General features: G+C 40.7%; 1 protein-coding gene across 8 annotated transcripts in view; it reads right to left on the bottom strand.

Annotated features, from left to right (window-relative positions):
* Positions 1 to 3739: 3739 nt before the first annotated feature.
* The window catches only part of srcin1b (SRC kinase signaling inhibitor 1b), a 103741-nt gene continuing 84248 nt past the window's right edge, over positions 3740 to 23232 (bottom strand). For all 8 annotated transcript variants that reach the window (XM_051417881.1, XM_051417877.1, XM_051417878.1 and 5 more), the window contains 6 exons: positions 22568 to 22892; positions 21992 to 22334; positions 21732 to 21874; positions 17600 to 17749; positions 17385 to 17480; positions 3740 to 13810 (listed from right to left, as the gene is read on the bottom strand). In XM_051417881.1, the coding sequence (XP_051273841.1) occupies positions 13658 to 13810; positions 17385 to 17480; positions 17600 to 17749; positions 21732 to 21874; positions 21992 to 22334; positions 22568 to 22892 (1210 nt within the window). In that variant the 3' untranslated portion in view covers positions 3740 to 13657. The remainder of the gene's footprint in view (positions 13811 to 17384; positions 17481 to 17599; positions 17750 to 21731; positions 21875 to 21991; positions 22335 to 22567; positions 22893 to 23232) is intronic.

The following is a 23232-nucleotide window of genomic DNA, read 5'->3' as shown; positions in this document are numbered from 1 at the left end:
CCATTAAACAATAAATCAGAATCAGAAATCCACAATCAATCAACAGAAACCTGATTTCAGTTCACAAACGTGTCCAGATAATCTCTGAGTTAGTGCGACTGTGTGTGAGGAGACTTATCTCGACTCTCTGTAGGTCCAACAGAGACGAGGAAGTCCAGCAGGGACCAGCAGCACTTTGTTGTCCAGGGAGGTCCAAGAAATCCAGCTGTTTCATTTAATGTGACTCCTCCTACTTAAATATCAGACATTATCCTCCCTGCTGCTCCTGGTTCCCTTCCCCCAGCTCACAGGTGTGTCTGATTGAGCTCCTCACCTTCCAATAAAGTTTATTCTAACAAGATGGCCTCGATAGTGCTGACAAAAAGAAAGGCAGCGTTACTTTGTGCAGTTCTACTATGAACAGATGTAAAAGAATAATATAGACAATATGAGGCTGAGATGAGGACACAGTTATATTTTAAAAGTAACATAAAGGAGTATTTAATACATTAAAATCCTTAAAATATTTAAGTGAGTCTCTTTTTGTCTTAATAAGATATTACAGTAACAGCAATGTTTTGTATAATATTCCAGCAGAGGAACAAGATTATTTTCATTATTTAAGAAAAAACGTAAAACTGTAAAGTTTATTTAACACAAAAAGTAGTTAAAAAAACCTTTGTGATCAAGAAGATTTAGTTATTTAAAGTGACACTGATTTCATTTTGTAGTTTTGATGTGTACTGTGAAAACAAAATACTTAAAAAGTATTTAATCAGGTTTCTGTAAATTACTAAACTAAGTTAGAGTCACTTAAAATGCCTAATAAAAGCTGTTAATTAAGAATCTTTGTGAACTTAAATTTTTGTTGTTTGAAGAAATTGTGTCTTATTGTCAGATTTTATTCAGCTAATTATAATCTCAGATTAAAGGTACAAATTCTTAAATTCAGCTCTATAAAGTGACTAAAATACTTATTTTATGACTTAAATAACTGAGTTTTCATTGTTTCAAATAAACACAACCTGCTAAATGTTTTTGCATTTTTTTCTAGTTTTCAGTGGACAGAATTTTATGCTAGTTTTAAGAAAAAAATATTATATTTAAGAATATTTGGCTTGTTTAAATGATTTTTGTAGAGCAAACAAACCCTTTTAAAGCTTCTTATCATGCTATTATTTTGTTTGTGTTTGTGTCTGAGCAAGAAATCCCTTTTAAACTCAGAAAGCGACTGTCTGGAGAAGAGCCAGATGTTTTCATCAGTAGTTGCTGGAGAAATTCAAATATAATGTAAAAACAGGAGAATGAATCCTCCAGAAACATGCTTCCAAATGAATGTGTGATTAGCTAAATGTTTTACTTCAGTCATAACGGTGGTTTCTTTCAGTTTGTTTCGGGGTCGTTCTGCCCCCTGGTGGCCACAAATCGGTGCAAGCGTCTTTAAATCAGATTGAACGAACTCACCAGAGAGATCTGCCAGCGGGCTCATCCTGGCAGACGATGAAGGTCAAACTGAAGTCTGCTTTGCATAATAAGTCCTCCCGCCTTTGAGGATCCAGCCGGGGATCACCTTTATCCTCCGGCTTATCTCCCCGACGGTAAACAAAGCGGCGCTTTAACTCTCATTAGTGTCCGCTGCCACCGAGATCCAAGACGCTGCTGATCAGAGAAGGTGCTGATGGTTGTTCGCTCGCCGGTGCAACTGTTTGCAGAAAGAGAAATACTGCGAGGATCGTGTCAGAAACTATTTACAGAACGCAGTTGTTGTTGTTTTTACAAGTTTCATTTGTCACCAAACAATAAAGGTGTTAATTAATGAGCCTTAGAAGGTGCAGGGAGGTGGTCTTCTTCTTTAACCTTGGACAGAATGCTAGCTGTTTCCCCCTGTTTCCAGTCTTTACGCTAAGCTAGGCTAACAGCTCCAGACGACGCCCCCTTTAACATGAGAGGCGTGTCAGTCTTCTTATAGGTGATTAGATTTGATTGATACCAATTATAACAGCTGCATGACTCCTTATTTATTTCCTTATTGATTCCTGATCAGTTTACTGTGAGTCCAAGACTGTTTCAGCATCAACACATTTTATTATAAATGAAATCTAAATCACTTCAAAAGAAGCTTTATTATCTATATTATCTATACAGTTCTCTACATTTATTTTATTTTATTTGACTTGGATTTTATTTTACTTTTATTCTTATCTCTACTTTCTATATTTAGCTAAGAGTTTATTGTTTATCTTATATTGGGTTTTTTTTAATACCTCTTTTATTTTCTATACAAATGTTTTGTAAGCTGCTGGAAATTCAATTTCCTTGAGGGAGTCATCCCAAAGGGATCAATAAAGTGAAGTCTAAGTCTTATTGGCTTCACCATACTGAAACAGTATTGCCAAAGTGTACTGTACAAGATAAAACATTACGTAACATAGTTTTATTATCTGAGTTCTTCTTTAAATGAAGTCGCGTTTTTGGACGGCAGAGTCAATCAGTGACCCACAAAGTGGTTTTTCAAGTTTATTTTTGCCAATTTTTTAAAAGTTAAGGGAAAAAAAACCAAAAAATGAACCAAACTAAGTGAAAAGTTCCTCTGGTTTGTCATTGCTGCATGAGAGCTTTATTACGATGTATGACGTTGTGGTGCAATATGTAAAAAAAAAAGTCTTTTGTATGTTTGAAATTAAATAAAAAAGAAAATTTTAAAGGGAAACTCAAAGTTTAATGGGTTAAAAATGTTGTGTTTTATATGTTTTTGTTGGTTTAAGATAAAAGATAAAATTCCGGATGTAGCAAAAATGATAAATTAAAACTCACATATATGCAAATTTGTCAGAAAGTTCAATAAACACTCAAAAAAAAGAGTGAATTTTCTGGCAGTTATTTAATGGTTCAGACATTACAGGGTTAAACAGCAAGGTGTGTGCTCCATTTGTTTAGTTTCTCTTCTCATTTACTCACCAAACAATTATTCTCATTACGCTTCAGTCTGCAAACCAAAAACTGTGCTCACTTATTTGTAATCAAACTCAATCCGTAGATCATAATCTTCCTCCTCTTCTCCTCAGGAGTCATTAAACTTTCATCCAAACTAAATGAATGCTGCCCGACCTCATCACGCCAGCGCTCCCGTCTAATTGAGCACATATTTGGTTAGTTTTTAGGCGTTGCTGGGTTTAAACTAATCTGTGACATTTATTTGTCCACGGGGAGGGCTTCAGAGTCAACATGATTAAAACTGTTGCACTCGGTATTAAATGATGATTCACTCATGATTTATTAAAGGTGGCCTCCTCCGAAACCCACCGGCTGAAATATTCTTTCATTTCAACTGATAATTAAAACCTCATGCATTCATTCTGGCTGCTTACATGAGGACGTTTCAGACAATAACTCGTGTCAAATGTAATTTTAACCCTTTTAAGGGAGTTCTATTGCACCCATATTTAACAATTTCATGCCAAAAACATTCACAAAACCTCAATTTATTTGTATTTTTATATCAAAATCCAATCATTTTGTCTTCCTGTAAAACAAAGTGTGACGCGTGTTTACGTAAGAACGAACTAACTTTAACTTTCAGAGCCACAAAAACAGCTGACAGTATGGCTCGCTAGTGGAGCTCACTGATTACTGTACAAACACAACTTTATCAGAGATTTGGGTGAAACTGGATTATATTTTATGGAGAGAATATTGTCTAATTAATGAATCAATCAGCTGATTAAGTGATAATAAAAATGAGTCACTTCCAACCATCATGTATAAGAGGGTCACCTTTATTGTCACAAAAACACAACAGGAACGTACAAAAGCAGCAACCTTTTTCGTTTGGTTGATTTTTCTCACATGAAGCAGCAACTTTTACTTTCCATACACAAAAGTTGCGCGGCGTTTTGCACGGTTTTAGTTGGTCTTTATTAGTTTATACTGACTCTGTAGTAGATTATCATTCTTCGTCACGATTCACAAACAAACACTGACCCCACACAGCAAGCATCACTCTCAGACTGGAGGAACAGTATTCAGTTGATATATCATTCAAATATCTTCCTCAATAGTTACAATAATTGTTTTTTTTACTTTATTCTCACAGTAAAAGGGGCTTTTATCGACCCATTTTGAACATAATACAAAAATCTATGTTACTGTACAATTTTTGTTTACTCTATCATACACTCACACAGTATACACAGAATTATTGACAATAAAATGAGACCTCTGTTGACCCAGCGTGCAGATTTCCAGGAATGTATACAGTATGCATGCCATTTTTGGATTACCTTTTTTTATTTTATTTATTTTTTTAATCCGTCTAAAAAAATGTTCCCACATAAAATCAGTTTTTTGTAATATAGTATTTGGGTTTATATACACTTTTTGAAACATCCACAAATGGTTTGAACAATCACACATTCATCAAGAAACCATCAATAGAGTTTAAACTGCGGTCTGTGTAGTACACTGTCGGTTATAATAGAGGAAAAACAGCTATAAAATGGGGAGGGGGGGGGGGGTGTCCTATCAGTGAGCTTTAGAGGAAGGTATGTGCTTTTTAATAAATGTGGTGGTGTACTATATACTGTCCATCACAACCATCTGGAGTACCTCCCGCTCTCCCGCCGCTGACTCGGTCTTCTACAACAAAGTGTGGTCATGGTTAGCGGGAACGGAAATAATTAAAAATCAAAAAAATCTTCAACACAGAAAAATAATAATTTACAGAATAAATGTGTTACATGCTTATGAATCCTCTTCTTCAAGTATAAAAATACAAAAAAAGCTTGATTATATAAAACATAGATGATACTTTTTCTTTTTTACATGTTAATAAAGCGATTTTTCTTCAAAACAAAAAACTAAATGGTCATTTTAATATACATACAATATATCTGTGAAGTGATTTTAGGTTATACTTTAACTGCGTTTGTCTATTATTACTCGTGCTAGCGTTTAATGCTATTTCTGAGACTACTAATACATTCCATAGATGTATTAACTATATACTGAAGCATTGTGATTTAATTCCTGTGGTATAAATACTCTCACAGTGAGCCTGTGAGCAGGATTATTTAACTCTTCACACTTCATCTCAACCCCTCCGGCGTGTTACATCCAGGGTTCGATTCAGTGTCTACAACAAAGCCATCTTAGGAAACACGGAAAATATCGTCCCAGTTTCATACTCCATACTAATTGTATACATTATATACTAATTGCTATAATAGTATGTTTTTTTATTCAGCAGAATCTCATTAATTAACCACTTTTGAGCTCTCTCACCTCCACCTGCAGTTTGTTTTAAAGAGGTTGGACCCATCGTGAGGTTAAATTCGGACAGAATTATAATATTAATTGCTGTTTATGCTGTTTTAATTTTTGTGAGGTCAAAATGCTCTTTAAATATCTGGAGAGCGACACTTTGCATTGTAATAATACAATAAAATATGTGTTTACTTTCGACCCATGGCCCACCATTAAGTCTCAAGGTTGGGCAACCCTCTTTTAAAGGGAAAGTCCAACAAATTTTGACATCAATTTCTGTTTACTCATCTCGAGAAGGATTTATTTAGAGTAACGCGTTGAAGTGTGGCCGATCCAGGGGAATATGGCAAGAAACCTCAAACATAACGCAGTTCAACCACGCTGGGAATCGAAAAAAAGAAGCAACATTGTTTAAGTTGTTTCTCCGAGACGACATTTATATTGTTCTTCACATGAAAAGTGAAAGATCTGACTCATTAAGTGTCTCCTCCAATAAAATTGGGAGGATTTTGGCTCCATTCTTCCAGTTCGTTAAGAGGAAACATTCCCACTGATTAAAGCAACTTTTGTGGTTTGGAGACGTATTGATATTGTGATGGTTTGTTTGTTGTATCCATTCATGGTTGTGTTATGTTGTAAGTCTTTATAATAATATAAATACTGCCCTACAAAGGCAAACCGCAGGAACTACAATTTCATGTTCTCCACTGGGAACTCTTATTGACTTCGTCTGTGTATTATTGTAGTAATTAAAATACATCTGTTATAGGTTAAAGCTCACAAAATACTTACATTTCTATCTATTATCTATAAATATTTCACCTTTTTACACATGAAACAATAACGAATACAGATTTAATGTAATAAGACATCAGATTAGCTTTAGATGTTGTCAGATATTTCTTTATATCTGATTATGCTAACACAAAGACAGAGTGCATTAATCTGCAGTTTTGGGGTCAGAGGTCAAATAACTGGTCATGATTATTAAGCCGTAAAAACAACTTAGAGAATACATATTCAATAAGCTCATAGTCGCCGTTCTTCCTAAAACACTTTAGGCTGGAGAGTCCAAAAACTTTAAAGCCTTTCTTTACTGCGGTTAGCCTCTGGAGGGCAGTATACTTACTTTACCAAAACAAACAAAGTTCAATCCTAAATCTTCTGATTGTTGCTGAATATCATTAACTCAAACTTGATAAAAACCTGCTTAAATTTAGTACGTAGTTTGAAACTGGGACACAGAAATTGTGTTGGATTGTTAGACATGGTGGACGATGAATTTGCAACAAAGATATTAGAAGTGAAATCCCCACACTGCTTCGAACTGCAGGTCCAGAGCCGCATCCAATAAACCTTCAATGTGAAAAGTAAATTATTGGTGTGTCGATCTCCTATTTGGCTCCCTAGTGTGATAATTTTGGTGACTTCTAGCTGATAGTCGGAACAAACTGTTCAAAATCTCTCTCCTTCAAGGTCTGAACTAGGATCGAGTCCAAAACCAGAATGATCCGAGTACTCGCTCCTCACGCATTTAGTCCAGCTGAGACCTGAGAAGCAGACAGAGGATGAAGAAAGCAAAGCGAGAGAGGGAGAAGGGGAAAGAAAGGAAGACTCACAGACTGAAATGACGTGAGAAGAAGCGGTGGAAGGAGGCAAACATCAGCCACACTGATGGTGATTGGCCAGAAGGATGAGCAGCGTTTTCTGCCGGAGCACAAGAAGCAGCATCAGGGACAAAAACATCTCAGCACTGCCCCCAAAAAAAGCAAGGAAGCAGAGAGGAAGGAAGATTTAAGAGCAAAAAATAAAAAAGTCAAAAAACAAGACGGAACAAGAAGCAGTGAGAGGGAGGGGAAAAGAAAAAAGACAAAAATCAAAATTTACAAACAGACAAATGTATTTCAAGTTTGTTAAATCTCACACATCCCCCCCGCCCCCCCGAACTACCGCTACTCTACGCTTCAATCTCCTGATTGGCCACCGGGGACGGCGGGTTTTGGTGCATCGTGCTTGCGGGGAGATGAGAGAAGAAGAAGGAGAATGTGGCTGTCGCTGAGCAGCAAACAGGCAGAAATGAAGCTGTGATCACAGCGCTGCTCTGGGACTCAAAGATCGGTCCTTATTCAGCTCTTCTTCTCTGTGTGACGCCGGGAGGGAGGAGGGAGGTAAAGGAGACAGGAGAGGAGGGATCATGTAAGACGAGTCTGACAGGAGGAGAGGATAAAAGACACAAGGAAAGAAAAAGAGAGGCAGGAGAGTGAGGAAAGAGGAGACGAGGAAAGGAAATTTAAGGAGAGGAAAGAAGGAACTCAGATAAGGAAAGGTGAGAAGAGCAGAGGTGAGGAAACAAGAAGAGAAGACAAGGAATAGAGATGTGTCTCCTTGTCTCCTCTTCTTGTTTGCATGGAGATGATAATAGGAAACAAGCAGAGGAAGAGGAGAGGAAGGAGAGGAAGCAAGGAAATGAGCAAAAGGAAGGGGAGAGGAGAAGAGGCGAGTAAGAGGAGAGGGAACAAGGAGAGGTATTGGGATGAAAAAGCAGGAAAGAGATGCAGAGAGAGAAGGAAACAAGGAGAGGAGACAAGGGAAGAGGAGATGATGGGAGGAAACGAGGCAATGAGAAAAGGAAACAGATTCGGAGAGAGAAGGAAACCAGTAGGTGAGAGGATAGGAGAGGTAGTAAGGAGAGAATATACAGAAACGGGAGGAAAAGTAGAGATACGGAGAGGAAACGAGATGAGAAAAGGAGAGAAGGGGGGAAGAAGCAAGGAGAGGAGACAACAAATGGACACAAGGGAAAGAGAGTAAAGGAGATGAAGGAGGAGAGGAGTGTGCTCTTTATTAGCCGAGGCTCTCGGGTGTTGCTAAGAAAACATTTCCTTCAATCTGACCTGATCTCTCTTTAAACAGCAGCAGAGTCTCAGAGGCTCCTTTATGTGTCCAATAAATAAACCAAGTGGAAGAACAACCGTAACCTGTCCGTCCCCCCGTCTGTCCCCCCTGTCCGTCCCCCCTCTGCTGCCACCGCTAATGAACGGCTCTGCACATTACTGGAACACAGATCTTCCCTCACATTACACAACGGCTGCTGACTGTTTGTCCGTCCCAATGTTCGGCAGGCGAAAGGGTTTTTGAGGACAAACAAGCTACGTTCAGGAAGATTAATGACTGAGACTGTTCAGACAGCACTGGGCATGTAGAGAGACGCCTGCCACAGTGGGACTGTACGTCTAAAGAGTGCCAAGTACATCTGCGCCTGATGGATGGAGCTTCAATCTGTCCTTGAGAGGTAAAATCCTCACGAAAAGGATGAAGCTTGAGTCTTGTTTTTGTAGCTTTGGTTGTTGTTTCTACCAGACAAGTTCAGATAAGTTGCTGTGAGTGATCTGGTGCTTGTCATTGAGTTTAATGAGACTTTTTGTATGTAATTTAGAGTCCCATCTAGCTACGCTCAGAGGTAGGCATCCTAGCAAATTAGGGAGGAGCTAGTGTATCTGTATACCCAATAAGGGGCGGGGCTTGAACTGGACATTAACAGGACTGACTGGAAGTTGTTACAGAGGTTAGCGTAGATGCTGCTAGCATCAGTTACATCAGAACTGGAGAGTATTTCAATGTTTCAATGAAACACGAAGACTCTTCTCCCGGCTGGCTTCAGTAAGACTTTGTGATATGGTTCATTGATCTTATTGGCTGAAGTTCACCAGTGATAGACAGATGGTTCATCCAATCACCTGCCAAGTATATTTTGAAACTGCCTTCCTACACTGTCACCCTCACAAGTGCTTGTCACGCTGCGTATTCTCAGCCCGGGGTTAAGAGTCGACCCTGGGATGACTTACCCCCTTTTCAAACACGCACAGTAAACCCAGGGTCAACCCTAAGCCCCCCCGGCTGTACGTTCACACCGAACCTCTAACAGCCTGGTGCTAAGCGCAGTGTGAAAAGCCCTACAGGTGTTTTCACTTATTTATTTCCTGATGCTCGAGTGAGCACAGATTGTGCTTAATTAACACCTCCTCCACTCTCCTAATGCGACAGCTTACAACGATTATTCTTATTGGTACACCGAGTTTAGGGACCTTTTCCATCATAGCTCCACCCGACTTCAACCTGAGCAGAGGGCTAATGAGCCTGGATGACTGAAACACCTCTAATGCTGCTTTAAGCACAGTGTCAGTAATAATTCCTCATAAACTGCGTTTAGCTGCAGTTCAGTGGGTCAGGAGTCGGTCTGTGAACTGCGATGGACATCATTTTACTTTTCATCTTTTCTCTTCTAAATAAATGTGGCTAATTAGGAGGTTTGCTTACAGCTCGTCTGCATGTCTCTCGACCCGTCTGGCTTCTCAATAACTGATTTCATCAGTGCAATAATATCATTACTGATAGAAATAAGCCAAAACTACAAAAATAAGACCCAAGTTGTGATAAAGTATTGACTCCGCGGGGCAATAATGCTTCTGTTCAAGGGACCAGATCAAAGAAGAAAATCTCAGTTTTGGCTAACAGTACTTGGACGAAGATGAATTCTTTGCAGGCTGGTGAGGATTAACAGCCGACTGTAACGCCTGAAGAAAAGACCGGCTGAGTGAAACACACTTAAAAAAGCCTTTCACGTCCTCTGAATGCTCATATTGTCTGTAACTGTGTTGGAAGAGGAAGAATCCAAAGCTTGACAACAGCTTAAGTTCAACAATAAAAGAAAACAGTTTGTGGTGACAAGGTGCTGCTCGGTGCCTCGGGGGGGACGCCGGCACATCTGTGGCTCTCCCACCGCTCTCAGGAACAAAAGGACTGGCAGACAGGTGCACCACCCAGACTCCAAAAGGGGATTATAAAGTGCACCGCCTCCTTTTCTTTCTTTTTTTTTTTTTGCGCAGCGGAGCAGCAACTTTTCCATCAAACTCGGGGAATAAACAGGAGGAGCTCTGGAGCCGCGGCAGAAAACAAAACTCCTGCACAGGTCGACAAAAGTTAGATGAGATATTTGGTGGCATTGGTTTGGTAGTTGTTGTAGATGGAAGCTGCAGTGTAATAGCCTCTGGTTAGCAAACATTTCACAATCCAAAATGCTTTCATTTGCCCCGAGGCTTGGAACAGGCATCATGTGATGTTTACTGCTTCCTTCACCCACAGCAGAAAATGTGTGAATGGAAATAAAACAATAAAGTGACTGCGATGGCAGCAAACTCTAGGTAATGAGTTAAACTTTTGTTGTGTTGTATCAGCATTCTTTACATTAACTATTACACACCCTGCTGCATTGGACCCACAACCCACAGTGCTGTATGTAGTTTAGGGTGCCAGAGATTCATTTTTCTCTACTGACGTTGAACCAAATGATTCGTTTTTCTGCAGATAACTTTGCTCGTGCGACTGCGTTGAGGATACTTAAGAGAATACCTGTTTCTGCTCCACATTAACACCATGTTTGATGTCATTATCTCAAGCCACGAGCTGAATTTATGCACAAAAACACAAACCATTATTTGCTTTCGGGCTCTTTGGGTGATGAATTTTTAAAAAGCAATAAGGGAGTTAATATTCAGTCCGGCACAGGACCCGACTGGCCCCCTGAATACTAATCCCGGAGGTCTCGCTGCGGAGGGAAGTGCCACGCTCGCCCAGATGGCTTCAGCATGTCAAGTGGAGGTCAGCCATGTTAGCCATGTGCTAATTGCTGTTACGGCTAATGGAGGCTATTGTCAAAGAGGCCGTCCTTTCCTGGGAGTCATAACCTGATACATGGACGTCTCTCAAACATGTGTGGGCTCCTGTGGACGAGCTGCTTTCAGGGAGAAATGAATTTATAAATGATGTAATGCATGATTAATGGCTAAATTCATGAATTCATTTTAAAAATGCAGGCGTAGAGATTCAGGGTGGAAACTGTGGATGTCTGTGAGCAGTTAAGGTGCTCGCTGTCTGGATGGTTTATCATTTTCTCTCTCTGGGTATTTTCTGAAAGCTCTTTTTCGTGGCGGAGGAAGGGTCAAGGCTGCTCCACTCAGCAGGTCGGGGGCAGCTTGGAGTGTCTGCGGGAGCAGATAAGACGAGCGGAGCTTCACATCTAAAAAGGCTTCGGAGTTTGTCGGCCAAGCACTGAGTTTAACCTCCCGCTCACACATACAGAGCCTCCCTCTGGCCTCTCGTGAGCCTGGAGCTGGTTTCATTTCCATACTCGGCTCTGACTGGACCGTTTATTTCCCCCGCTGGTGCAGGAAGACGTATTATTTATTTTCCTAGTATCTTGTTAAAGTTATGTTTTATGGAGAAGCTGTTTACAGTTTTTCCCACATTTTGTTTGAAGTTCTGTTTTGGAGCTGAAGCAGCTGAAGAAAGAGCAGCCGTGAGGAGGAAAAAGAGGGCGACTGGTTGTCTGCGGGAGGACGTCTGAATAAAGCTTCCACACGTCGCCGCTGGTCGGATGGCTTCCTGTCAAACACAGGCGGTTTGAGTCTGTATGTGTGGACGAGGAGGTCGGAGGCAAAGAAATGTGATGTTCAATTGAATTTTATAGGAAACTACAACACTTTATGTTGGCACTGTATACGACTAAATATGAATTATTCCACTTTCACAAACATTTATCTGGATTGAGTCATGTGACTAAAAAAGGGATAATAAAGTATATTATAAAGCCTCTCTTTGAATTATTTATTTTGCGGGTCATGTGATTGACAGACAGTAACCTGATACGACATCCGATCGCTTCCATTCAGGCTCCATTGATTATATTGTATGAACACTTAGTGTCTGAATTCCATCAACATTTAATTTTTTTCACTAATTATTAGATCTTAAATTTAACAACTGAATTTGAGCAACTTCTGTATAATTTCTGTTAAATATAAAACCCTTAAAATACTTAAATGTGCTACAAAGAGTTTTTAACTGGTTACGAAACAGAAAAGTGGCCTAAATCAGACTTTTTTGCCCGTATGTGACTCAGATCTGACAAATTATTATTACTTATTATTAAATCTGATTCGGTCTACTTTCATATGTGGTCCTCAGTGTGAACAGCCATATCGGAATTCATGTGACTTTTACAGCCAAACAAAACAAACCCGATCTGAGCAACAAATCAGGATTGAGAGATAAGGTTTGAGGTGTGAACGCAGCCTGTATGAACCCACACATGGGACCATCAGTGAGAAGATTTCTATGTAGTTATTCTTTTCGCCTGAAATCGGGTCGGATTCCCCTTAAAATCAACGAAACGAGGCGGTGGGGACACTACCACTTCTGTCCACAGGGGCCGCCAGAGTCAACACAACATGAGAGTTCCTTATAGCGGCTTTAAAGGACCAGTGTGAATTTAGTGGCATCTAAGAACTACAGTTTACAAGTTAAGTAAAACACAATATTTCTTATTTTCAGGTGATTAAACACTAATGAAAACACACCTATGAATATTATATTGCATTTCTGCCAATAGATCCTCCTCAATGTTACACACTGGAGCTTTAAAGTTTAATAAGATCAAGTTCACCTACAAGAGATTTCAAAGAGGGAAATCTAAATTTAATAATTACGTATAAAATTTTTTAGATGATTTAAATCCTTCCGGCTTATTTGTGCTTCCACATACATTTTGACTTTGCTCTGCTGCCTCAGTGAGTCTTCCTTCTCGTCCATAAATATTTTTATTGCACACGCATTAAACCGAAAGAAGCTCATCTACAAAAACAGCTTTTTCAGGTAACCTTGGACCTTGTGCTTCACTCTTGTCTTCTTGCATAATAAGTCGTAGCATCAGAGCTCTCAAAAGAAAAAAAAGCAATTCTGAGTGAGCTAGCTTAATGGATTGGCCTTTTGGCTGGAACGTGGGCCTTTCAGTGCTGTTCATTACCAGCCACACCAAAAAATACTGTGCAACCCTGCTGCAGCCCTACCTGCAGATTTAAAGGATGGGTGATAGAAAGAGAGCAGCATGTGGTAATTACTGGATGAATAGAGCGAGAGATGAGGATTCAGTGAGAGAATACATGGCTGGATCACGGTGAAATATCATCACTTCGACCTTGAAGATATGAAATCATTCCGTGGCATTACTGGAGATTATGCCGCACAATGGAGGCAACGGATGTATCTGAATAGATCTATTATAATAAAGCTAGTTTAATCAGTCACAAGCACCACCAAGACCTTCCTCAGGAAATCAAAACATCGACATACTCGTACGACAAAAAACTTGATCTCTAAGCAAGCTAGGTTAGATCCAGTAACTCAGAACACACATCAAGAACTGGTAAAAATCAAGGTTTCTGTAGATAGTTCCCCCTCTGGTGTGTGTGTCGGTCGGGCCTACACAGTTTGTCTCGTCTGGTAGAAAGTCGCAGGGAGGGAACTTCCTTCACAGCGACTGCAGAGAGGAGAGGTGGACGGAGCGTCAGAGGTGGAGGTTTTAGAAGTGGAATACCTGCTGCTGGCCCTGGACTTTGGGGAAATCCTCTTTCTGCTTGCGGGTTTTGGGCCTCTCTAGGCTGCCTTGTTGAAGGTGTTTGAGCCGGGCGGCGACGGTGGGGCCCTTCATCGGCCCCGGAGAGTTGCTGCTGTTCTGTGGGAGCCGAGAGGAAACAGATATTAATGATACAAATATACAAAGCAGCCATTCTCCCATCATACATACAATAAACGCTACAAACTACATGGCCAAAAGTATGTGGACACCCAAACCTACACTCTTGTGTGATTGTTGGACATCTGTTTCTAAAACAGTGGGCATTAATCTGCTGCTATATCAGCCTCCATTCTTCTACAGTTCATCCCAGAGATGTTGGAAGGGGTTGAGGTCAGAGCTCCACGCCACACTGGGAAAACCATTTCTTTATGGAACTGGATTTGTGCACGGTGATGTTGAAACACGTAGAAACACAAACTGCTCTCTGTTCTCTGAAAGGTCTTCATATGATGGGAGTTTACCTTGTTGGAAGTAAAGAGACTAAACCATGAAAGAGTGCTGGTTCAGCGATGTCCACATACTTTTGGCCACACGTGTAAGTTGATTAAAAGTGGTTGTGCTCTTTAAGTCCCTGCCTGAGGATACAGCTTAATGAGCAATAGTATCTGCCAGTCTCTGTAATACTGTAATTTCTGTAATCTTTCAATGATCTCAACATTAACATTCAGCACACATTCACTGTATTATAATATAGATACTTAGATACTTATTACATTTCTATTTTTTATTTTCTGATCTCTTTACAACCAATACTTTTAGCGTTTTATTTCCATCCATTTCCATGTCTCATCTATTTTTTTTGTTTATTTGTCTCAGTTCTGCTGATTTGTTTTATTGTTATTTTAACTGTCTGAGGGTCTTTTATTCCACCTCACTTCTGGATCATTCTATTATTTTATTTTGCCTTATTGCCTCCAGAAATGGTTTAAATCCTGGTTTCAAACAAGTCAAACACTTTATAACTTTGTTTTGAAAAGTACAAATAATGTGTCTTTCAGTTTTCAATGTTTCTTAATAATAACATTATAATATTATAATATCATTATAAACATTAACTTCACCTGCTGTTTATTTAAAAAACTCTCTCTATTTTGTCTTTAATAATTATTTCAGCATATTAAGCTATAATATATATATATATATTTATTTTAAATATTTCTATTGATTTTCACTAATACTGTAACCATGTATTTGACCTTTAACTCCAGTATTTATGTGTTTTTTCAGTGTGTGTTTGTGTGTGTGTGTGTGTGTGTGTGTGTGTGTGTGTGTGTGTGTGTGTGTGTGTGTCTATGTGTGTGCTGTATCTTTTACTGCGACTGCAGAAGAACCAGTTGCCCCTCAGGGACAAATAGAGGTCTTGAACTTGAAATCTGGAATTCAATCCACACTACTTTAGTAAACTTTTACCCAGAGTTGTTTTAAAAATGTGTTTGGGAATCTTGTGGTCTAGAATATTCTCTGACACCCTGAGAGATACTTTAGGTTATGAGATTCCTACAATCAGTAAGATATTGCTTCTGGAATTGATTCTGCTGGTTGTCGGCAAAAAAGGCAATAAGTAAAATGTGATAGAGAAAGGAGCCCCCCGGTCTTAAACAATGGATGGACATTGTTTATATCTGTCTATGTGTCGTCCCTGAGGAATGAGGGGGAGACCTTTCCCAGAAAATGAGAGGAATTAACTGCAAACAACGAGGACGCTCTCCGGTCTGGATCTGGATCTGGATCTGGATAAACCAGAGGACAATACAGACACAAAGACGGAACTGTAAACACCAGTGGGTTCCCATGTTTGTTCTTTCTCTCTTTTCTTCACACAGTCAGCCTCTTGGATCTGTTTGTCATTGTGTTTTGATTATTGAAATTTGAAAATTAGATTTTTTATTTACTGTGCAAATAAACAAAGTCTGAATTTAAGTTTCTTTAAAAATACATTGCAAAGCCAATATCGTTTGGAAAAAATAAAGGTAGAATAGTGAAATATGTTTAGTGAACTTGGCATATTTCAGTTCCCTAAATGTATCGGTACGGTCTAATTATTTGAATAATTGAATGGATCCTATTAACTTTGTGTACTCCTGTCCCTTTTGTCCTTTTAGTTTTTTGTTTCTGTTTAGTTTTTCTCTCGTGAGTTTACCCTATTACGTTATTTTTGTTGTGTTTCGTCTTGTGTGATATACGTACAGTCGCCTGTGTTAATAAAAGAAAATAAACACAGTAAAGAATTGTTCTACAGGGTCCCAAACGTGTCCAGCTTTGTTTCTGAACCTTTCAGGAGCAGCACGCACACTGAGAATGAAAATGCTCTACCATGGGAAATATTGTTTTAATGACTGTGTTTCACTCTGCTGACATTAATCACTGCTGGCAAGAGTTTTTTAAACATAGCAGCGAGAGCCCGACGCCTTCAGTGAATTAAATCTGAATTTAAAAACACCTGCATGTGAGAAAATAGTTTCTTTCAGAGAAACATTTCTGTCTGCAGCGCTGAACCTGAAATCCTCTGCCGCCCTCGCCCTCCCTCCCCCTCGTCGTCCTTTATTTTGACAGCTACCTTCTCGCCGCCGTCGTGCGATAATTCCAACAAAAACAAGACCTCTTTACTCAGCTAAATGTGTCACCAGAGCTGTCAGGAAGTGCACTCAGCGCTCGCACTAAAATACATCATCTGCTTCAATCAGTGACTCACTGCGCATCACACCGTCAATTAGAAGGTTGCATGTTTACAAAGCACTGCTGAGGACGAGAAAAGAGCTCCAGGTTCACAAACAAAGATCACGCTATGTGCAGAACTCACAGGAAGCAGGAAGTGTTAACAGGGTTAGAAAGAGACGTTCAGCAGAGCAGATAGAACGGAAACCACACTGCAGGCCACCACGTCTAATAAAACGATCAATAGGTTCTCTTTCTTCTGCTGAAATGAACAAAATGCTGAGATTGAGGCCTACTGTGCATATTTCTAAAGTTTTCTAACACCCCTTAAAACCAAGAAGGCCTCGCGACCCCTCGTGAAGCTTTGGCGACCCCTAGTGGAGGTTGTTATTCAATGTTATTCATATACTGTAAAAGTAAATATAATGTTGTAACTGACATCCTTCTGGTTCTATATATGTGTTAAAGTCTTATTTTGTGATGTTACAGCAACTAACAATTCATTTTCTTAGCGATTGGTGAAGTGTTCATTTTCGGGAATGACTGAGGAGTTGTTTGGTCCATAAAATGACAGAAAATGGTGAAAAATGTTGATCACTGTTCCCAAACAGCCAAGGGGATGTCCTCAAACACATTATATCCAGTTTACTGTCATAAAGAACTAAAGAAATATATTCACATTTGAGAAGCTAAAATCTGAGAATATTGACTTTTTTTCTTAAAAAATTATTAATTATCAAAATAGTTGGTGATTAATTTAAAAATTGACAACTAATCAATTAATCAATCAGTCGTTGCAGCTCTACCACGTTAGAACGAATGAATGTGTGTATCTTTGCTGTATCTGATTGAACCAGCCCAGTTTATAATCTGTTTTCTACCCTGAACAGAGGCGTCGGCTCTTTGCGTGTTAGTGGTTGTGAAGGTTTGAGTAAAGTAGAGAATAAATGCCAGTGAAGGGCAGTCAGTAGAAGTAGAAGCACAGGCGTTGCAGACGGAGAGGGCTGTTTTTTACCTTTCTGCCCAAGGACCCGAAGGTGCATGGCGGAGTGGGCGTGGCCTTTGGGAGGGTGCTGTACTGTTTATTACAATCGTTTACAGGCTGAAATATCTTTGATCCGTGGTTGTTGTTGTGTGGGAGAGCGTGGCAGAGACATGTTATCACACTCATACGGGCAAAACACAAATATGAATATCTGCACAAGACATCAGCGATCTGCACTGTCCTACCTCCAGCTCGGCAATTATCTTTTCCTCGTCGTCCTCGTCTTGAATGGCAGACGCTGCGATCACGGGCGGGGTCGAGGCAGGTCGCGGGGTGTCGGAGGGGGTCCGCCTCAGCTTCACCAGAGTTTTAGGCATGTCACCATCTTCTTCCATCTTAAAGGAGAAATGAAGACGTTAAAACCGCTGTGGAGTGGAGCACCTTGTGAATCCCTCAAATAATCTGCTCACAACTCGTTTTACACAAACGTCCTGCAGTTAATCATTTCAACTCATCAGTTTACTCAATGAACCACCGTCATAGATCGTGTGTATTGTTATTGATGATTGATATTTATTCTCATTTTATTGAACCTGTTGAGATAAAATCTCTTTTCCAATGCTGAACTGGCCAATAAGGCAGCATCGTTTCACATCTGAGTGCCAATTTCATACAAACCAACTAAATATTACAAAACAACACATTGCACATTATACAGGATGAGAGCTAATCAACCATACATCAACCACACACCAACCACAGAGGTTAAACAAGCACAGATATTAATTAACTGAATTAATTCGGTGAGATGAGGGAGGAAAGATTGATGGTCACTCCAAGACCACACACTGAAATAAAACAGACTCCTTTTTCCAGATTCAGTCCGCACAGATGGCCCCTTTCAGCTCTAAGAGTGTGGGTATTATGTACAAGTATTGATGTATGTAGGGCGATTCATCAGTAATTCACTTTAATAAAGATACTGGCATCGTGATCATAAACCTCACTTTAACTCAAAGACCAGAGAAAGACTCTATCTTTCTCTTCCTGTGTGCCCAGTCGCCATTATTCATTTCTCTGTTTAGTAGTCAGCACACTGTACGCCACAGTCAGATCTCTGAGTGCCACTGAAAGCCGCGATGCAGGCAGAGAGAGGAGACAGCCTGCGGAGGAACCTCCAGTATGGGAGGAAATGAGAGACAGAGTGACAGCAGTGTCAGGCTGTACAAGAGCAGACAGCTCCTTCAGCAGGTGAAACTCTCCACGCTCTTGACATCCTCTCAGACTCGGATGGACCCAATATTTTATTTCTCTACTTTCAAAAAGTGAAAGGACCAGAAAATCCTCCTCGTTGCCTGACGACGGCCGTCTCGTAGTGTGAATTTTTGTAACAAATAGAATAATAAAACGCATTTTTAACAGATGACGGACTATAAAAGCACATTCAGAAATACAGACTTGGTGTCACCTTTGGCTTTAGGAAACTGCGATGAGTATTTTTTTACTATTTTCTGTCATTTTATTGAACAAAACGTAAATTCATAGTTTAATAACTCATGAATTTTAATACTTCCAGCGGTCTACATTAAGGATAGTGTTCTATGTTCTGCATAGGCAAGATTAATGGGGTGGGTTTTCTTGTTTCCCAGTCCAGGGAACAATATATTGTTGAAATAAATTGTCTTTTAGAACATAAATAACCATTGCTAGTGGCATACACGGTAATTATAGCATACTTACTTTCATGAGGCAAATCTAGTCAAGCTGAAATTATACTAAGTCTGTTTATTTATACCAGAGACTTTCTTCAAATGGAGTTGATCTGTGTTTAGCTCACAGCATTTCCCTTTAGCCTCCCCCTACAGAAAGTCCACAGCAACCCACAGTGCTGCGAACTGAAGCAAAGACTCACATATTGAGGATGAAATCAGTAATGAAAATAGCTGGAGCTCTAATGCAACAGAAGCAGGTTAAACATGAACCTCCACACAGTCTCTGTTCAGGAGCATCTGACAGCTTATTGGAGAGGATCAACAGCGGTTCTACAGCAGCAACAAACAACGCCATCAGTGGCGTCCTCCGGCTTCAGTGACGGTAAAGGTCACAGGACAATGAACCGACTGGTTGCCGGGGGCGCCAGGAGTAATACGGAGAGCTCGGTGAGCGACGGCCAAAGTTTGGAGTGAGTGATGAGCCACAGAGTAAACACCCAAAATGCATCAGGATTTTCCCAGGATGTGAAAAAAACTAACCTTGTTTGGTAGGTTGTTATGGCAACGCACACACATGGCACACTGTGTAACGGTGACGGCTGAGAACTGATGCAGGGTTCCCACTCTTTTTAACACTTTACCAGGACATTTTCCAGTTTTTCTTAACAATTCAGGACATATAATGTACAGGTAGGCCTAAGTATGACCTTAGCTTCAGTGTTATTGCTAATGTTTTTAATAATTAAGTGTCTCAGTGAGGGGCTAAAATACAATAAACATTCTTTCAAGAGAACACAGATTATTTCCAGGATATGGTCATTTTAATTTCTAGTTGTTTCCATGACTGGAAAACTAGTCTCTACATTTCCAGATTTTCCCAGTGGGAACCCTGTGACAACATTGTTTGTGCCGAACACTGAACCCGAATATCAATACTCAGATCTCTTCAACAAACCTAAAAAATTGTATCGGTATCCAGCCTGAAATCTGAACTGCACACAAATCTTGGAATAAACTCCTAAAAAAAATCAAATTTTATGCTGAAAAATCCTCCAAATGTATGTTTCACCTGTTAATATTCCCTATATGATAGTCCCCTCCAGTCAGCACTAACTAGTCTAATGACTGTCAATCACACGTAGAGGGAGACGCCCAGTTGGAGGCTTGAAACTAGTTTCTGAACCAGGAAATAAAGATAATAAAACAACATGGAAGCAATCTACAGAAAGTGCCAATTGGTGACATTTCCAAGAGTTAAGAACTAATCCACAATTCAAGTCAAACTAAAGCTTGGTTATTCAGCACGTCTCACAGACCTCAAACTGAACTTCCGTGTGACGAATGGAAGGAAGGAACTACTTGATGCTGTTCGATCAGAACGGGGGCCGAGGTCCCGGAGGAAGGTTTTCATCACCTTGTTGAATCAGCGCCTTGATGAATTCAGTTTGTTCTGGAGACAAAATTGAATTCCACTCAGCGGGGATCTCCACAGAGAGAGATCAGGGAGGCTTTAGAGTAGCAGCAGCAGCTCTTTCGTGCCTGAGAACCGAACCTAAAACTGCCCCCCAGCCAACAGGAATCTCCCTCTGTTGTACATATGAGAGCAGGTTTTTTAATATGTGGGTCAGGATCCGACTTGTCTCACAGAATCCCCACATACAACACCGCCGCGCCCGCCTACAGGCTCGCCTGAAATCCTTAAAATGGCTTCTGATAATATTTTGGATCAGCTGTTGCAGGAAGGTCTGCACCAGATTTAGATTCAATAAACTTTAACAAAAAGAAAAACCAAAGCTTTGAAGCAGCAGCAGCGCTATAGTGGGCGGTTCACCTGCAAAATGTCACTGAATTAAAAGCTAAAACAGCTGTTGTTGAAAACTCACTCAGTGACACTCGCTGTCACATTAATTAAAACTGCCTGCTGTTTGTTCAGTCGCTCACAAGGCGAAAACCCACTCAGTGTTTTAATCATGAGGCAAGATATGATTCCAGGAGCAAACACGGCTTTATTCCAAACACCTAAATGTGGGGTATATTAATAAAAAATGATCGGGAGCCTGTAGAACATCCTTACTTTGACTTTCAGATCATTTTCATTATATCTTTGGTTTAAGTGATACGTGAGTTGTTTTGAGTCTTATCCCACTTATGATCATATTCAGAATATAATGTTATAAATAAGAAACCACTTTGTTTCATTTAACTTGAATTGTTAATGTTGATGTTTGGTCATTTGAATCAATTTCCAGGTTTTCCAGGACGCCTGGGAACCCTGGCAAGAAACTCTTGCACGTTTCCACTGTTGTCTTCCTGCAACGGGTCACCTCACCTCTCCAAAGACTTCACAACAAGACTTTGTTAGATTCCAACACTGTATATAGTCCCTGTACGCAGAAATATTCAAATATACTCGGCAAAAGTAACGTATGCAAACACTGCAACTGGAATTAGCATAAAGAGTCTGTAAAGGGGAGACTTGTGGGTTCCCATAGAGCCCATTTTCATTCAGATATCTTGAGGCCTCACTCAATACTCGACCAAACCTGGGAAAAGTCCAGGTTGAAAAATACCAATGAAATGCTCATAATGGACCTGAGTCCTGACATTTAAAACTACTTTAGAGGTCAGAGATTAACTTCCTAAATCGGTCCTGAAAGTATCTCACCTTCAGGTTCTTGGTGGTGACGATGACCTCTCCAGTGCGGTTGGTGGTGAGGCCGTGTGCCGACGGGAAGCTTCGGCGAGGTGGAGGTGGGGGCGGAGACTTGGAGGGTTTCTCTGTACGATACCTGGCCACATTGAGATCCACTGCAAACAGAGGACAACACTTACATCACCCGTAAAAGCTGCTCTTAACACGACTTCACATCGAGGTAAATAAACAGAATTTACTGCACAGATGGTTGAGAAAAAAAAAGAACTCACCCGACCCTCGATGCGAACCGGCCCCCTCCATACTGTTCAGCTTCTGGGCAGCCAGCTGCACTTTTCCAGGCTGCTGGTCCCCACTGGGCGTGGTGGTTGAGGTGGTGGTGGCCGTGCTCCCGGTTGTCCCAGCTGCTGGGGAAGTAACCGTGGTGGAGGTTATTGGGATGGTGATCTGGGGCTTGGGGGGCACCGCCGGCTTGTTGATGTGCTTGGCAGCGAAGTCGAGGTCCGGGATGGCCTTCATCAGCTCGGCCTGGGTCTCTTCCAGCAAGCGATTGATGTCCTGGGCGCTGAACTGGGTCAGGCTGGCACGCTTCTCCTCCCAGTCCCGCTCTGCCGCCTGACATATATACAGATATAGACAAACGATGAGCTGCAGCACGCAAACTGCTAACTAACAGGCCTGGAAAAATATAACATCACCGACTGCTGCTGCTGCGCTCAGAGTCTCAGTAGGAAAGTTAATTAAACCTTCAGATGCAATTTTAAATATAATTTTGCCACCTGGGTGCATATAATAATGAGGATAAAGTGTTAGACTGTGCACAGTTGTTTGGTCTAAAATCTGATTACCAGTCTGACTTCTGCCGACACGGACTTATCGCCGGGACGCCGACTCGGCAGCTCATCAAGAACCCGGTTTCTGAAGCTCATCGAGGGCTGGATGTCCTGCTCGGGGCCCAAGGAGTCCGCGTCGCCGGCGGACACGGGCATCCAGTTGGCCAGGCCGGCGCTGGTGCTCAGGTCGGTGAGGCTGAGCGGAGGACTGTTCAGGATATCCAGGTCAGAGCTGCGGCTCACGTCCTCGGCTCTCTTCTGCGATTGGCTGGAGAGGTCCTCGGGGCCCTTCCACACGCCTTCCGTGACTTGTCTGTACATATAGGAGGGATACAAGAGACTACAATACACACAGGACACCATGAAGGTCCTAGACTGTGTTAGAGAGGCAATCTGGAAACTACAGGAAAAAGGAGATTAAATGCACAAAAATGATGCTTTGTCAAATCAAACAACATATTATTTTATCTTATTAGAGATTTTAAAAACATTTTAGGCTTAAGTAGAGATTCAATAGTAGAGTGATGACAGGAGATGAGGGGAGGGAACTCATCAGCCACCAGAGTGTTTTCACAATTATCCATTTTTTTTATCATTTAGTCTTTTTAAAATGTGAAAAATGTTTCTCAGATTCCCAATGTGACATCAAAACATCACCAGCAGAGCAAACTGGTCCATTT

The sequence above is a fragment of the Dicentrarchus labrax genome, unplaced genomic scaffold (genome assembly GCF_905237075.1).
Source record: "Dicentrarchus labrax unplaced genomic scaffold, dlabrax2021, whole genome shotgun sequence".
NCBI classification, from domain to species: domain Eukaryota; kingdom Metazoa; phylum Chordata; class Actinopteri; family Moronidae; genus Dicentrarchus; species Dicentrarchus labrax.
Note: the sequence above shows the minus strand (reverse complement) of the source record. Positions and strands in the feature narration are given on the sequence as shown.